Below are 14,958 nucleotides of genomic sequence, written 5' to 3'. Positions count from 1 at the left end.
AGAATCTTCCGGCGCACGCGCTACCGTTCCTCTGAGTTCCTCGCCGTTCTCATTTCCGTGCCGATCGCGCACTCATATCACGCACGGCCGATCACGTGACTAGATGCGTTCGGCAATGCAAATCTGAAGGTTTGTTCGCGTCGCAACATGTTGTAATATGCTTCTATCATAACTCTTACTCATTCTAATGCGCTTGATAGAGTAGGAGCTGTGGTAGGAACATGTTGGAGCATGTTGGAACATATTGGAGCTTGCGACGCGAACAAAGATGACTTGAGATATGAGCTAATAGATGGCGAGCTTGATCACGTGATCTTCGAGCAATCCGAGAGCCAAGAATTAATTCCGAACGTTACAGAACTGTAAATTGTCCTTTAAAGTTAGATTATGAAATGAAAATTGTTTATTTTTATGAATAAATAAAAAATACCCTATTAATTAAAAATGTCTTTCGCTTTACTAGAAACTGATAATGGTCTTATATACTAAAAATAGATTATTACGTGAATATAGCAAATTCATATGCAAGGTATATTTTCTAAAAGAAAATACTACATTGCAAAATAAATTTCAGCAATTTATAAATTAAATCACTTGATTTATATTCGTTAGAGTCTTTAAATATATTAATGATTTAAATATATTAGTTTGATTTTATTTCATTCTATACGTGCAACATAAGCTTTGATCTAAAAATTAATTAGCAAATTCTTTGTTTTCAAATATATAACCTCAAATTTAAAGAGGAAAGAATTAAAAACTTACTTTTCTCGTTAAATATTATACATAACGTACTCCATCAATTTCTATTTGATAGTATTTGTTTCAGCGTTTGTAGATTCAGACATTATAATAGTTCAAACACACTATTTGTAAAATAGAAGTATCAAAAGAGATGAACGTATGTGCTAACAAATCAATTGGATACATTATTATAAATATATAGGTTGAATTTAATTTAGGCGCGAAAATCTGTATTAGCTCTGCGAGCTTGGTTTTCGAATCTGGAATGGATCGAGCAGCTCGATTGGCTCTAGAAATGTTAATACTGAACGCAGATGAGATGATATGTAGCAGGAAGATGCGAGTTTCTGAACGCACCTACTGCTTCGATGAAATAGCAATAAAAACTTTTGAAATCCTTTTTAAAATCTTTCCAGCAAATCCATTCAAATATTTATAATTTTATTTAAAAAATATTTTATTGGTCGCGTTCAACATAATATTTTTTGTGTTTATTTTGCAACTGCTGGAAATTTTATTTGCGCTAATTGGATTATGCTTTTAAATCTAGAGGAGTAATCTTGTCTTAAATTAGCGAAGAAAACTTCAAATATACATAATTGCAAAATGAATATCTTATCAAACGCTGTTGTTGTTTAAGGCTACATTCTAAAACGTCCTGTCCGATAAAAATTCTCTACTCGATTAATCTATATATTTATTATCGTATATTCTATATGTCTACTATTTTATATTGAAACGTTTTGGAATGCAGAAAATTGTTTTAGTAAATTTGTTCATTTTTATCTTATTTCTAGAAGTTATAATTTTAGGCTGACGCCTGACGTTCAATTTTAATTTTCAAAACAAATATCGAGCATCGATTTTCAACACGTGATCTGTTTTTGCTAAAAATAAGCGGTGTTTATCCAGCAAACGCTAAATATTCTTAAATAAATATTCGAAATATTTTGGAATATTCTAAAAATATTCATAAAATATTTCTAAAATCTCAAAAAAAATTCCAAGAATACTCCAAAATATTCCGAATATTTATGATACGTAAAAGAAATATTCAAATGTCGGTTAAAAATTTCATTTTGTATACATCATTACATAAGAATGTTTTATATAGATATATTCCGTAAAATTTTAATTTTTTCAAAAATCCTAGATCAGATTGTCTATAAATCAGGTTTTAAATAAAATTTAACTTCGGAAAACATATTTATGCCCATTTCCATCAATATCGATTAACCTTAATCTTGATTCAACTTACTCTTTGTCTTTTTTTAAATCTTAATTAGAAAAAGACGAAGAGTAAGTTAAACCAAGATAAGGGCTGCCGCACACGAAATTCCGCAAATAATTGTAAGACGTAAACTTAAGTCGACGAGCCAATCAGGATATTGCTTAATAATATTCTACGTAGTTCTCTTCTACATAATCTAAAAGAAATAGAAATAACAGTAATAACTTATCCATAACTTTATAATAAGGCGAATTTCAACCGATTGAAACTCGCCTTATGGATAAATTTAGTGCTACTTTAATTTCCGTTAGAATACATAAATCTAAAGCATTTGATTGGCTCATTGGCTTAAGTTCACGTCTTAAGATTAGTGTCTTACAGAAATTTTGTCTGAGACAGCTTAAAGTTAATCTACATTGGTGAAAATGGACATTAATGTGTTTCCACCTTGAAGCCCAGTTTTGGGGCTCATTTCACAGATGTAGAGACCCTCTAATCAGAGTTTGGAGGGCTTATTATGATTCTTTAGGCCGGAATAGACTATGCATTGAAGATTAAAATTAAAAATTAAAGCTTGAAATTTCACCAATGAAGACAAGGAAATTTTGGATTCTTTTAGTCAAACTTCAATCTTTCAATCTCATTCTTTAAGGCGTAGTCTGATTCCAGCCTTAGAAATAAAAATGCATAAAAAAAATTATCCAATCACATTTTTCGTGCAACTTTATAAAAGAAATGCGATTGAGTAATTTTCTACATGCATATATTTATGCAAATTGTATGGATATATCTTTATAACATAATTAAATTATTAGACATAATTAAATTTTTACGTTTTTTAAATTATAATCGTAGTTGCCTATCATCAGTTAGTCACGAAAATATTCGTCATAAACTATGAAACTTGTAAAGCATCTTTATAGCTGCAATTTAGGGGCTGCGCACAATGGCCTAGTTTTCCCGAGGATTTAATCCGGATCAAAATGTAAGAACCAATCAATTACAATCGAGCATTTCCCGACTGTCGTTCGACTGTAACAAGGGAATATTCAACTGCAGTTGGTTGGTTCTTATATTCTAATCTGGGTATTAATCATGAAACTTTATTTTTAGGATAGAAAGTGAAAAGTGAAAATTTTAAGTTAATGGAGAAATTTTTCACTTTTCACTTTTCATCCTAGGGATAAAGTTTCGTAACCCTGATTTAAACCCTCGAAACTAGCACAATGAAAGAAATAAGGAACAGAGAATAAGAATTTCAACCTATCAGAAATTATGTATACATTCCACAATATATGATTTCTAATAGGTTGAAATTCTTATTCTCTAATCTCTGTTCCCTGTTCCTTTTATTGTGCGTGGTCCTTTATTCTGTTTCTCTGAGCTTCTATTCTTGAAAAGAAATGTATACGAGCCTAGGGAAATACTACAGTTACGTTACGTATACTATAATATTTTCCTAGGCTTTTCATATACGTTTCCTTTCAAGAATAAATGCCCGTATTCATAGTCAGGCCTTATATTTAAGGCTTCCTTAAATACAAGATCTGATTAATATGGGACTATGAAACAGGCAAAAGACCTTATTCCTTTCATTGTGTGTAGTTGTTTACAGCACCACCACAGTATAATAATATACAGTAGGGAGAAGATCTTATTTTCCATTCAACCACGTATATTTACTTGTGCTTCATAAACGGCCATGTTTTTAATTTTAATATTATTATTATTAATCTCGATCAAAGCAGAGAGTTTCTTCATGATAGAAATACAAGGATATTCTCATCCCATGAAAAATTTAGAACTCTACTGAGCATCAACTTGATGTCATATTCGTGCAGACTCGATACTTTTCGAAGAGCTTCTTTCTGATAAAGGCTGTATTCCAAAATTCACTGCTAGCGCTGAAAATCTACAGTTTATGTTACATCTACTATACATTTTCAGCACTGGCAGTGAATCTTGAAACACAGCCATAATATAGCCCGCTTCCACAAGCGTGACTTCTTGACATTGAGTGCTTTTCATTTAAATCGACAAAAGTGTCGTTTCATCTTTGTTACTCTCTGAATATCAAAAGGATAGAACAATTTGTGTCGACACTGTCGACTTATGTCGATTTGTGTCATCAAATGAAAATTCGTTGTGAGATCATTGTTATGGATATTTGATAGCGAACTTGTTATTTGATGTAGTGAGCCTGATTTAATAGTATAATATAGTATAATAATAATTACACTCCAATCTTATTATAATATTAAATCATTCAATATCCTTGTATATAAATATAAAAATTATTAAAAACTCAGACAAATAACATAAATTATAATAAAATATAATTATATTATTATATATAACTATAAAATTCATAAATATAACTACTATAATAAATTTTATCAACAGATTTTCTAACCTCAACAATTTCTTAACCTCATCAATTTTAACGCTTAATATCTTGGATCACAAGATAGAGCGACGTATTTTTTGCCAGATTCTTTCGTTTCATGTAAAAATACGTCGAATAAGCCAAGAATAATCTCATAAAAGACACAAGAGATTTATTGATTTTAACAATTCATCCGATCATATGTATACGATGGAAAGGGGCCGGTTCTCCATGAGACATACTTTTCGAGATGCATAGGTTACGAAAACCAATCATAAATTTGTTTAGCATTTCTGTTAGAGTGTATAAGAAATTCTGATCAGCAATTGGTCATATTTCTCTAATCTTCCGCGAAATACGCCCAATGTGAATCCTAGCTTTCAGAATAGCGTATTCTAATAAATATAACATATCCTAGTGATATTACTAGAATATGCAGGTTACGCTTACGCAGGTTACGCTTCATGTGACGGTACACTAAAAGATGAACTATCCCTACGTTTGAAATCGTGTACAGTTGGTCACAAAAAGGCTGCAACACTTTTTTTCGATTTTGGAATGCAGCCTGCTCACCGAGCGATTGATTCTTATTTATGGATCCACAAATCCAGCTGTACTATATGCATTTCGACTATTTTGATGTTTCTGAAATTAATTGCGGTTTAGAAATCTAGTGTCGACATAAGTCAACATAATCATCGTTCGATTCTTCTTGATATTCAGAGAGTGATAAAGAGTGCGTTACATAGTTTGATTTACATTGAAGTTATAACATCGATGTTATAAAATTGGTCAATCACATTCTTTAGAAGAAGAATGGAGTGATTGGCCAGTTTCTTATAACATCAATGTTATAATTTTAGCGTAAATCAAATCATGTAAACATAGTCAAAGATAGAACGACATGTATGTCGACTTGTGTCATTAAATGAACATCTATGGTCGGACCACATTCTTAAACCTGCGATACACAATGCTTGATTTTTGATTGTGGCACAAACAACATCGCAGCCAATATGATGGCAAGATTCTAATCCAGTTAGTAATCCAGCAGGAAAACAAGCATTATGTATTGCAGGCTTTAATCTCAAGACAATTTGAAATAAGTTTGATTTAGTTTCTACCGAGAGTTTAAATCGGATCAGAAAGTAAAAACCAACCAACTATTGTACATTTGAGAATTCCCCTGTTCAACTGTAATAAGGAAATACTATAGTTGATTGGTTCTTACATTCTGATCCGGTTTAAATCTTCGGTGGAAATTAGGCCAATGTTTTAAAACGAAAGCGGGTATAGAATCTTGCATAATGCATATCACGTAATGCATAAGAAAATATACCAATCGAAGACCTTTATTTTCTTCCTATCAAATAAAGAACTCTATCAAATAAAGAACTCTGATTGGTTCAATTTCTTATGTCTTATATATTATGCGTTATGCAAGAGTCTGTGCTCCCCGCTTTATACGGCTCTTTGATTGGTTTATGACAGCTCAAACATTAGCGCAAGACTATCTCGAATTTTGAGCAAACGTCTATGGCTGATATTCATAGGCCAGTATTCAGTCAGATCTTATATTCAAGATCGTCTTAAGTATGGTCTTAAGAAGTCAGAATCAATCAGAGGGCTGCATTAGCGTCTTAAGACATTACTTAAAAGAATTGAATTATGAATACCGGCCTATGGATTCTGTCCATATTCAATGGGCGCATTCAGCGGACTCAACAATTGAGTGAGTGCTACTGATGTATTCTTTCAGATCTAAAATGCTAATTGGATGATCTAAAAGAATATATCAATACTAGCGCTCAACTATTGAATCTGCTGTACGCAGTCAATTGCTGGATTTACACTGGATTCGACTAGAGCAAACACACATTTCGGACACGCATGCCATTTTTAGGATATGGCCTGACTCTGGTTTTAGGGATTCTAGATCCGACGTGCGTCTGCAACCAATCAGAAAACAGTATTTTGCTTTGTAAGCAATCAATACGAAATAAAGTTTTGCTTTCTGATTAGTTGCAGAATGTCGTACGATACGCGTCGGATTCAGTGTGAATCCAACAAATTAGGCTGCTTTCACATGCAGCGTAAGAATGTACGAAAGTTATCCAATCATATTTTACGTGCGTCTATAATAGGAGAAATGCGATTGGATTTTCTTTATACATACGTTTATGTGGACAAGTTTGTGTGGATATACTCATAAGCGGAGAACATAGATTTTTGCATAATGCATAACACATAAGACATAAGAAATCCAACCAATCAGAATTCTTTATTTCATGAAAAGGAAGGAAATAAACGACTTCGATTGGTACATTTCCTTATGCATTACGTGATATGCGTTATGTGAGCCATTCCACAAACTTGCATAATCGCATATACATATGCATAAAGAAAATCATCCAATCGTATTTTATGTTTGCCTTTATGACAGAAATGTGATTGGATAATTTTCTTTATGCATATGGTTGTGCGGCTATGCAAGTTTGTATAGAATGGCTAAAAGTCTGTGCTCCCCGCTTTATTAATTAATATCTTTGTGATGGCTTCTGACTTTAAAGAATATACTACTGTCCTTCCTCTCCTGAAACATATAATTCGACCAATAGTAAAAAGAAAGTTCCGTGTCTAAACATTTACCTTACTCTTTCTAGATCCGTTAAGATAAAAGATCAAAGAGATTTCGCCGCATGCTCCTTCCAGTATTATATGTCGATTCTAGAAAAGACTTAAAAGATACAGGATGCATTCGGAGAGAAAAGATGCTATTAGCGGTATTTGTTCGTCATTTTATCCTTCATCCGTTTTATATCTAATAAACAATGAAGTTAAAATAATGCAAATAGCGCTAATAGCATCTCTCTAAACACCCAATCGACATTAGTATCGTTTTATCTTTGTTATCAAAAAATGAATATCAAAAGAAGGATAGAACGACGTTTAATTATGTTTCTCTTACAAAAAAGAATTTAAAGCAGCCATATATATATATATATATATATATATATAAGCTGCGTTATTAGTCATATGAAATAATTATAGATCGCACATCTGAATCATACTGAATACTGCAAAATATATTTGAAATAGATATATGTAGAATTACGGAGTGTCTTTCAGTTTTAGTCGCAGAATCATGACGATTCACGTCGCTTAATTCATTTATGAATTTTGCGTAATTCCAATAAAAATTTCATTAATAATGGCTTGAAATTTAGATGCATCCGAATTTCTGAACATTCTGAACATTATCGTGCGCTCCAGGAAAAAACCTTCCTTAATTGTACTCAACAATCCTAAACAACCCCAACGAGAAAGTAGATGCAAGTGAAATAGATAGAACGCTATAGAAATATCACGTCAAGAACGAATCACAGCATTTCATCGATGCTCTGGCGAACCTAATTGGCTCCGTATCTGTTTGGAGCGCTGATGAGCGCACGTTTCTACATCCTCGATTGCGACGTGCAAATATTTCCCCTCTCCCCGAGAGTCCCCTCACGGCCGTGATCTAGTTGTTGCGTCTCGTGAAGTTGTCTCCGTTCTCCGTCTCGCAGTCCTCGATCCTCGCAGAGTTGACGGGGATGATCCAGTGAGCGGCGTGAGTCTGAGGCGGATACGTTAATTCGGGGCGCTGATTCAGAGTTTGAACTTTGAGATCATGTAGCTTATTGCGACAAGTTTCTGGGCAGTCGTTTCCGTGATTCTCTTAGCGTAGGAAACCGGCTCGCATTAGCAACGTTGTAACAAACTAGCCCGTTCGCGTTCCATGACTTCTCCACTCGATCACACGTGAGTAAAACGCACTTTGACATTTCGCCTCGCGACGCGACGTATTTCCGCGTTCGCGTGAGACGATCGACCGATCGTCTCAAAGTTCATATAAAACCGAGAATTCTTAAAAATTCTCCAGAATTCTGGTCGAGCGTATGTGTGGCTGGACAGACAGGGGGAGGGGGGGGGGGAGTTTGTGCACGTGAAATGCGTTCCCTGTTCGTCTGTTTGATGAAACGGGAAATATAGAATAGGTAACATTTTAGGTTAACAGAAGATGACAGTATTAGAAACGGAGGAAGACGCAGATAAACGCTCGGTTCCTCCTAGAAAGAAGTTCTGCTTGTCCCTGTCGGGCCGCGGACGTGCAATTCCCATCGTCGTCCCACAGCCCCCTCCTACATCCACAAGAGGGGGCCTTCTGAATAGAACAGATTTTTCATTTAGTATGTATGCTTCTTATTTATTCTCATTTATTAATGATATTTATAATTAATACAAAGTAACAGTTAATACAAAGTAACAGTAACATAACATCAATATTATAATTTCATTCTATAATTTATACAGCACAAATATTCTAAAAACAAATATTCCTATATTTTAACATTTCTATGTTTCTTGGATACTGTATAGGATGTAACTGTTATGTGCAACACATTATTCTTTGTATTATTGAGTGTAAAATTATAATGTTGGCATTATATTAGTGTTAGTTGGTTATTAGATTATTGCATTGATAATTGTCTAATAAATATAAAGCAACAAAAGCATAATGTTAATATTATATACAACATGTGTGCCTTCCAATAACCGACACAGTGGAATACAGTGATCATGTCATCTTTGTTTAACATTGACAAATAACAAACATATAATGATTCATTGTGTCACACCGTATCGCTTACGTCGCTTGTTAGAAGGCACACCATATGTTACATTATTGCTGAGTAAAATTGTAATATTGATATTATGTTATTGTTGGTCGATATTTTTATTGAATGACGTATAATTTTCTTGAAATATATATCTTTGATTATATCTTGATTCTATAAAGGTACAAGCAAAATGTTGAATGGCTATCGAAATCAGCTGAGCAATCATCAGGATGGAAGTTACGACATGTCTGGTACTAATTCAGAAGGATTGAAGATAGCCACCTTATGTAATTTAGGAAATACCTGCTTCCTCAATAGTGTATTATATACTTTACGATTCGCGCCTTCCTTTCTGCACAATTTACATCATCTAGCCACTGACTTGTCTAACCTAAATGACAAGCAACTTCAGACAAAAGTAAGTACTAAATAAACAGATTAATTTATTAATATTCTTGAGGTTTTCTATGGATGCTTTCTATATAAAGACTATGCGTTTTGCAGGTTTCCTCCGTGTCTAGATCCATTCTTAGAATCTGCTAACGTTTCGCTACTCCAACAAGCAGCATAATATAAAAGGAATGGCCCGGAGAAACGACTCAGTATCAGGCTGCTCTTCGCTCTGATAAAGTGAATTACAAGGTTCAAAATATTGACATTCCAAGAATGGATCTGAACACGAAGAAAACTCGTGAAACGCATAGTTTTTATATAGATTAATTCTATAGAATATTCTAAAACGAAATTGTTTTGTTTATGTATATGCATACGTGTTAATTCAAATTTTAAATTATCAATTTTTTTTGTAGGCCAAATCTTCTTCATTAGGTAGAACTGGTGTATCGCTAACATCGAGCAGTAGTCGTAGTTGGAGCAGTAAAGATCTATTGGCATTAGCTGGGTCAACATCAGAAGCCAATAAACCACGTATTCAAATAGCCACTGAAAGATTACACGAGCTCTTTATGGCACTACGGGCATCGGAAGTAAGAGAAAACAGCGAACCGTATCAACCGGATGCCTTTTTACAAGCTCTTAGGTATGTATGCTGATGTCAAAATATTGTAAAAATGTTGTGTTTCATGTTTACTGATTTTTTGCACTGATTTTATTATAGAGAAGTAAATCCAATATTTGAAGGAAACCAGCAGCAGGATGCTCATGAGCTGCTAGTCTGTTTGCTTGATAACATTAGAGAGACTTTTCAATTATTAGTCAGATATAGAGAGAGCCAATTCGGTCAAAACAATGGTTGTTTTCCTGAATTTACCGCAAATCACTCGTCAACAGACACACAATCAGAGAGCAGCAGTACCGGTAAGAGAAGCATTCGTAAGTCCAGAAAGAAGAAGAAGATTACGAGCAGAGGGAGTTCGGTATCTCTTGCGCAGCCAAGTACAAATGGCATCGTAGGATCCGCGAGATTATATGAGAACGGTCACGCAGAGTTTGTCGAAAGTAACGGCGAGATTGGAATGCGTAAGCCGGAAAGTAAGAAATGTTTTATCTCGGAGGATTTTGAAGGTGTCAGCCTGTTGCGCACAACATGTCTCGAATGTGAACATGTGACGGAAAGGAAGGAGACATTTTGCGATATATGCGTTCCCATTGACATCGATCGTTCAAATGAGAAAGGTGTGCACTTAATTAATTAATTTCTATGCAGTATTCTAATTTCTTTGCAGTAGTATGAGATCAAAAGAATGTGCTATTATTAATAATATCGTTTAAGCTCGTGCAATTTGTTTTTCTAAATTTGTGTAAAGTATAATCAAAGGAATAGAGAATGGGGAACAGAGAACAGGGAATCGATTATGTATCTCAGAGCAAGGTCAAAAGATTTACAAGTCTTTTGATCAATGAAATTACAAATATTCTAATAAATTCACTTTTATAACTTTTACCTCATTTCAAAACACAACTTCTTTATTCTCTATTCTCTATTCTCTATTCTTTTGATTACGTGGAACCTTTAAGATTTAAAGTTTTAAGACTGGCTATTTCATCTTTGGATAAATTGGATAAAGTGGATAATAATTTATCTAATGAGTAGACAAAAGAATGAGAAAATAAAAGAATAAGAGAGCGAGCTAAAGTTTTTTTTTTTTCGAAAGATGAAACAACCTAACTTAAATATTTTATACATTCTATAATTAATTGCGATTCATAGTAACGTGACTTTTCATTATAGATAATGACGGTGAATTGGTGGATAGCAGTGAGGTATACAAACGCGCTGTAGTGACTAGTGAATTGCTTTGGGGAAGGGATAAGTACTGGTGTGCACGGTGTCTACGATATAACGAGGCTCGTAGAGCCGTATGTTTTCCTTCCTTACCCAGACTCCTTATCTTGCAGTTGAAGAGGTTTTCTACCGCTGCTGGGTAAGTCTTGTACGATCTTTCAGCACAATTGGAAGCAATAAATAACTGAAAAGTATGGCTCATAGTTTATACAAGATATCGAAAAATATTTGCATATTTTAACGTTCATAACAATCATAAAAGTAGCAGTTGTATTAAAATTACAAATATTTTGCTAATTAATTTTCTTTAAGGAGTTTATTGCACATGTAATTTGCTTTTGAGTTCTTACATTTATTATATTGAAAAACTTTTGTAATATTTTGAATCGCGATTGCAGTCGAATTTACGTTTTCAGTTCGATGGAGAAAATCAATAATCACATGCCAACGCCACTTACCTTGCAATGTTTCTGCGAGGAGTGCAGTAATGATGAGACCCATGGGATGACAGCTGGTAGTAGCACGGAGACGCGACACGTGTACAAATTATATTCGGTTATAATGCACCAAGGTGCAACGATGACCGCTGGTCATTACGTCGCTTATACACGTTTACCTGACGAACCTGCGTACGTGGAATATTCCCAATGCGATCGCGATAATAAACGGCAAAATTTGAGCCAGGCTGGCATCGCGAGCGCGAATTCGTCATCGTCTTCTTCCTCTTCAGACAAACCATCGGGTATACTCAAGTATTTGTACAGAAGCAAGCCCAGTACGAACGAGAACAAGGAACAGCTGGTGAATAGGATCGGCTGTCGTAGCATGGATTGTTGCGGCATTAAGCGAAATAAACAGGGCGTCACATGGTTGGAGTGCGACGATGAGGCGGTACATGTAATCCCACTGCGAGAACTCGAGGACAAATTGGCACCCAATGCGCGGAATTCTGCCACCCCTTATCTCTTGTTCTACGTGAGATCGACGACATAAGCCGCCGTTTTTTGTCTCCCTCCCGCGAACAGAAGTTTAATATCAAAATGTCTCAGTTTGGAATTCCAAGCGAGGCAACGAGCACACGATGACAAAAACGGGCCTCATTCTTCCCATATTTACCCTCTTTCTTCTCCCCTCCCTCCTCTCTCCCTTCGTATTCTTCAATAATTACGCGCTGTGATGTATCGCACATTCCAGATCACCCAAGTTCTTCTTCCTATATACGTGTCGCATCGGGTTTTAGAGAGGCGAGCGTGTATTATTTTCGTAGGAAGTAAAACTGTTTATCGCCAATCATGTTATGTAAGTTAGAGTCTCAGCGAGATTGGACGAATCGACCTCTGTACACGTAATGAAACGCCATCGAGCTCGACTTAACGAATCATAAAGCGGGCGACGCGATTCCGCGTGTAGATAATCTAGCCTTAGTTGGGACGTGGAATGTTTTATCATTTAGTTATCTGTAAAATAATAAAAAAATTATGTATTCTTGACACACACCTGTCTACTACATGTGTTTTGTGCCATATCGCGAGATGGAGACACTTGACCCAATCCTTAGAAAATCTACACGCGACTTATACGGATAGACACCATTGGCGACGTAGCTTGAATATTTTAGAACGTCGTTTATTACAAACGTCTATCGTTTCTCTTTCCGATATTAATCGATCACATTCGCTGAAAAGTGACACAATTCAATTTCCATTTGTTTATATAAATAAGAGTTCCATGTCAATTTTGAATTACAATATAACAAGGAAATTATCGATCGAGGGAAAGAAATTTTTTTTTCATCCTCATAGTCGTCAGCGAACTCTTGCTAAATTCCAGTCAGAGATAAATTCAACGAAATTTTATCTCTGCCGTATATGCGCATACGGTCTTTCGTAATGTCGCGTGTACACATACTGAAATATTTGTATAGTGTCAGCTCAATCATACGTGGTTACATCCATATATCGATCATTTCCATAGGGGGTCAGTAGTGGAGTAACATTCCACCTGTCAGTCGTACACATAGTAGTTCCTACTACTTTCAGACGTGATACATTCAGTAGTTCACATCTCTTAGGTGGAGGACGTTCCTACACGGCTATGTTCTCGATGTTCCTCAAGTAAGACAAAAGGCAAGTGGCTAAATTAATTAAATAATATTATTAATTAAATAAAATATTTTATACTTGAAGATTTAATTAGCAAAATGTATGAATAAGAAATCAATTTGATTAAAACTTTTTGTTCCTATAATATAGCGTTTATTAATTAATTTGGAAAGAATCGTATATCAGCAATTTTAATAACTTATAATTAATAACTTATAATAACTAATAATTCTTTATTTTTATTAAAATATAATTACGAATTTATCTTTTATAATGAGTACTGCATTAATTTGTATTGATATCTATTACTTTGTACATTTTACACTTTTAGAGAAATACTTGAAAAATATCTATTTCACCGCATATTATTTAAAATATTATTTTGCTACGTATTATTTAACGCAACGTTATTACTAATAAATTTCTTACAAAGAATCTATTATAATTTTTACATTTCAATAACGATATTTAAATTTTGTTCCAAACATTTACATATTTTGCGTTTAGAATTTCTTAATGAATTTTCTCCTTTTTGTGTTTTTTTTTTTTGAGTACACAACGCGTCCAAGACACTCGTCCGTAATTTATTAAGCATCGAATTCATTGTCATTATGGTGAGTAAAGTAAAAAAGGAAATAATTGTATATTGACGTAAACACACAATTTTCACCAAAAATTGTACATCGTGTGCAAACAGTTTCTATCGTGAAAGATCTAGCAAGGACACCAACACGATGCATAAGTCATTTTTCCTTTGGTCTCTCGACATTAATAATTTTCGCGATGAGGATCTTGATGGAAATTTCAAGCTTTCTTTTTCACGCTGTATATATTGTATACATTCGCATTCTGAACGGGCGTAATCGATACACAACATTCGCAAAGACACCGACAAACTGATGTCGCGACGCGATGTGACATATCTGAGCACGCTGTTCATGAAACTGTTACGCGTCATCGAAAATATTTCATTTCCGTTGAAGAACCGTTTGTCGACATTATCGAAATGAATCAACCCAAATACGTCCAACGTTTCGTCGCGGGATACGGATTTCAACATCGTCTTCCCCGCGATGTGTTTAAAGCACACGGCGAAACCCTCAGTAGGTCACTTATCACCACATAATCGTCTAGTCGAGTCTGCAACTGCAACGCAGTGCACTGTCTCGTGAATGGTATACTTATGCAACACTAGAGTTGAATGATATAGGCATGAGAAAAAGAGAATATCGCACGCATTATTTGACTGCAAAATCGATGACGCGCTTTGCATAAGAGAGCTACAAGTCATGAATAAAGAATGAATCTTTTTAACAAAAGATTCTGACAAGGGAACGCAATCAATCAATTATACATCTTCGATTTTAATAAGCATTGGATACGTTAAAATATTAATAAAAACAAAAAGATGCGATTTTCTAAATAAGTGTTGAGTGTCACACGTTAAGAGAGTAAATCTCTACCTTGAAAAAATTGGTTTTTCCTTTCCGAGTGAATATCGACTGAACTGTGAAAGATACAAAAAACTATTTTAAATAAAAGTTAAATAATTTTAAGAACTTTATAATATTTTTTATATTAACTTTATA

General features: G+C 34.4%; 1 protein-coding gene across 1 annotated transcript; it reads left to right on the top strand.

The window, feature by feature from the left end:
- Positions 1 to 7,895: 7,895 nt before the first annotated feature.
- LOC108687567 (ubiquitin carboxyl-terminal hydrolase 1) lies at positions 7,896 to 12,755 on the top strand. The gene is made up of 7 exons (XM_018193420.1): positions 7,896 to 8,162; positions 8,411 to 8,590; positions 9,202 to 9,440; positions 9,832 to 10,061; positions 10,140 to 10,657; positions 11,214 to 11,406; positions 11,684 to 12,755. Exons 2-7 carry the CDS (start codon positions 8,422 to 8,424, stop codon positions 12,258 to 12,260), a joined length of 1,926 nt encoding a protein of 641 aa, XP_018048909.1. The 5' UTR covers positions 7,896 to 8,162; positions 8,411 to 8,421; the 3' UTR covers positions 12,261 to 12,755.
- Positions 12,756 to 14,958: the final 2,203 nt, after the last annotated feature.

Source organism: Atta colombica, unplaced genomic scaffold (assembly GCF_001594045.1).
Source record: "Atta colombica isolate Treedump-2 unplaced genomic scaffold, Acol1.0 scaffold208, whole genome shotgun sequence".
Classification (NCBI taxonomy): domain Eukaryota; kingdom Metazoa; phylum Arthropoda; class Insecta; order Hymenoptera; family Formicidae; genus Atta; species Atta colombica.
The sequence above is the reverse complement of the archived record's forward strand: the minus strand, read 5'-3'. Positions and strand labels throughout refer to the sequence as shown.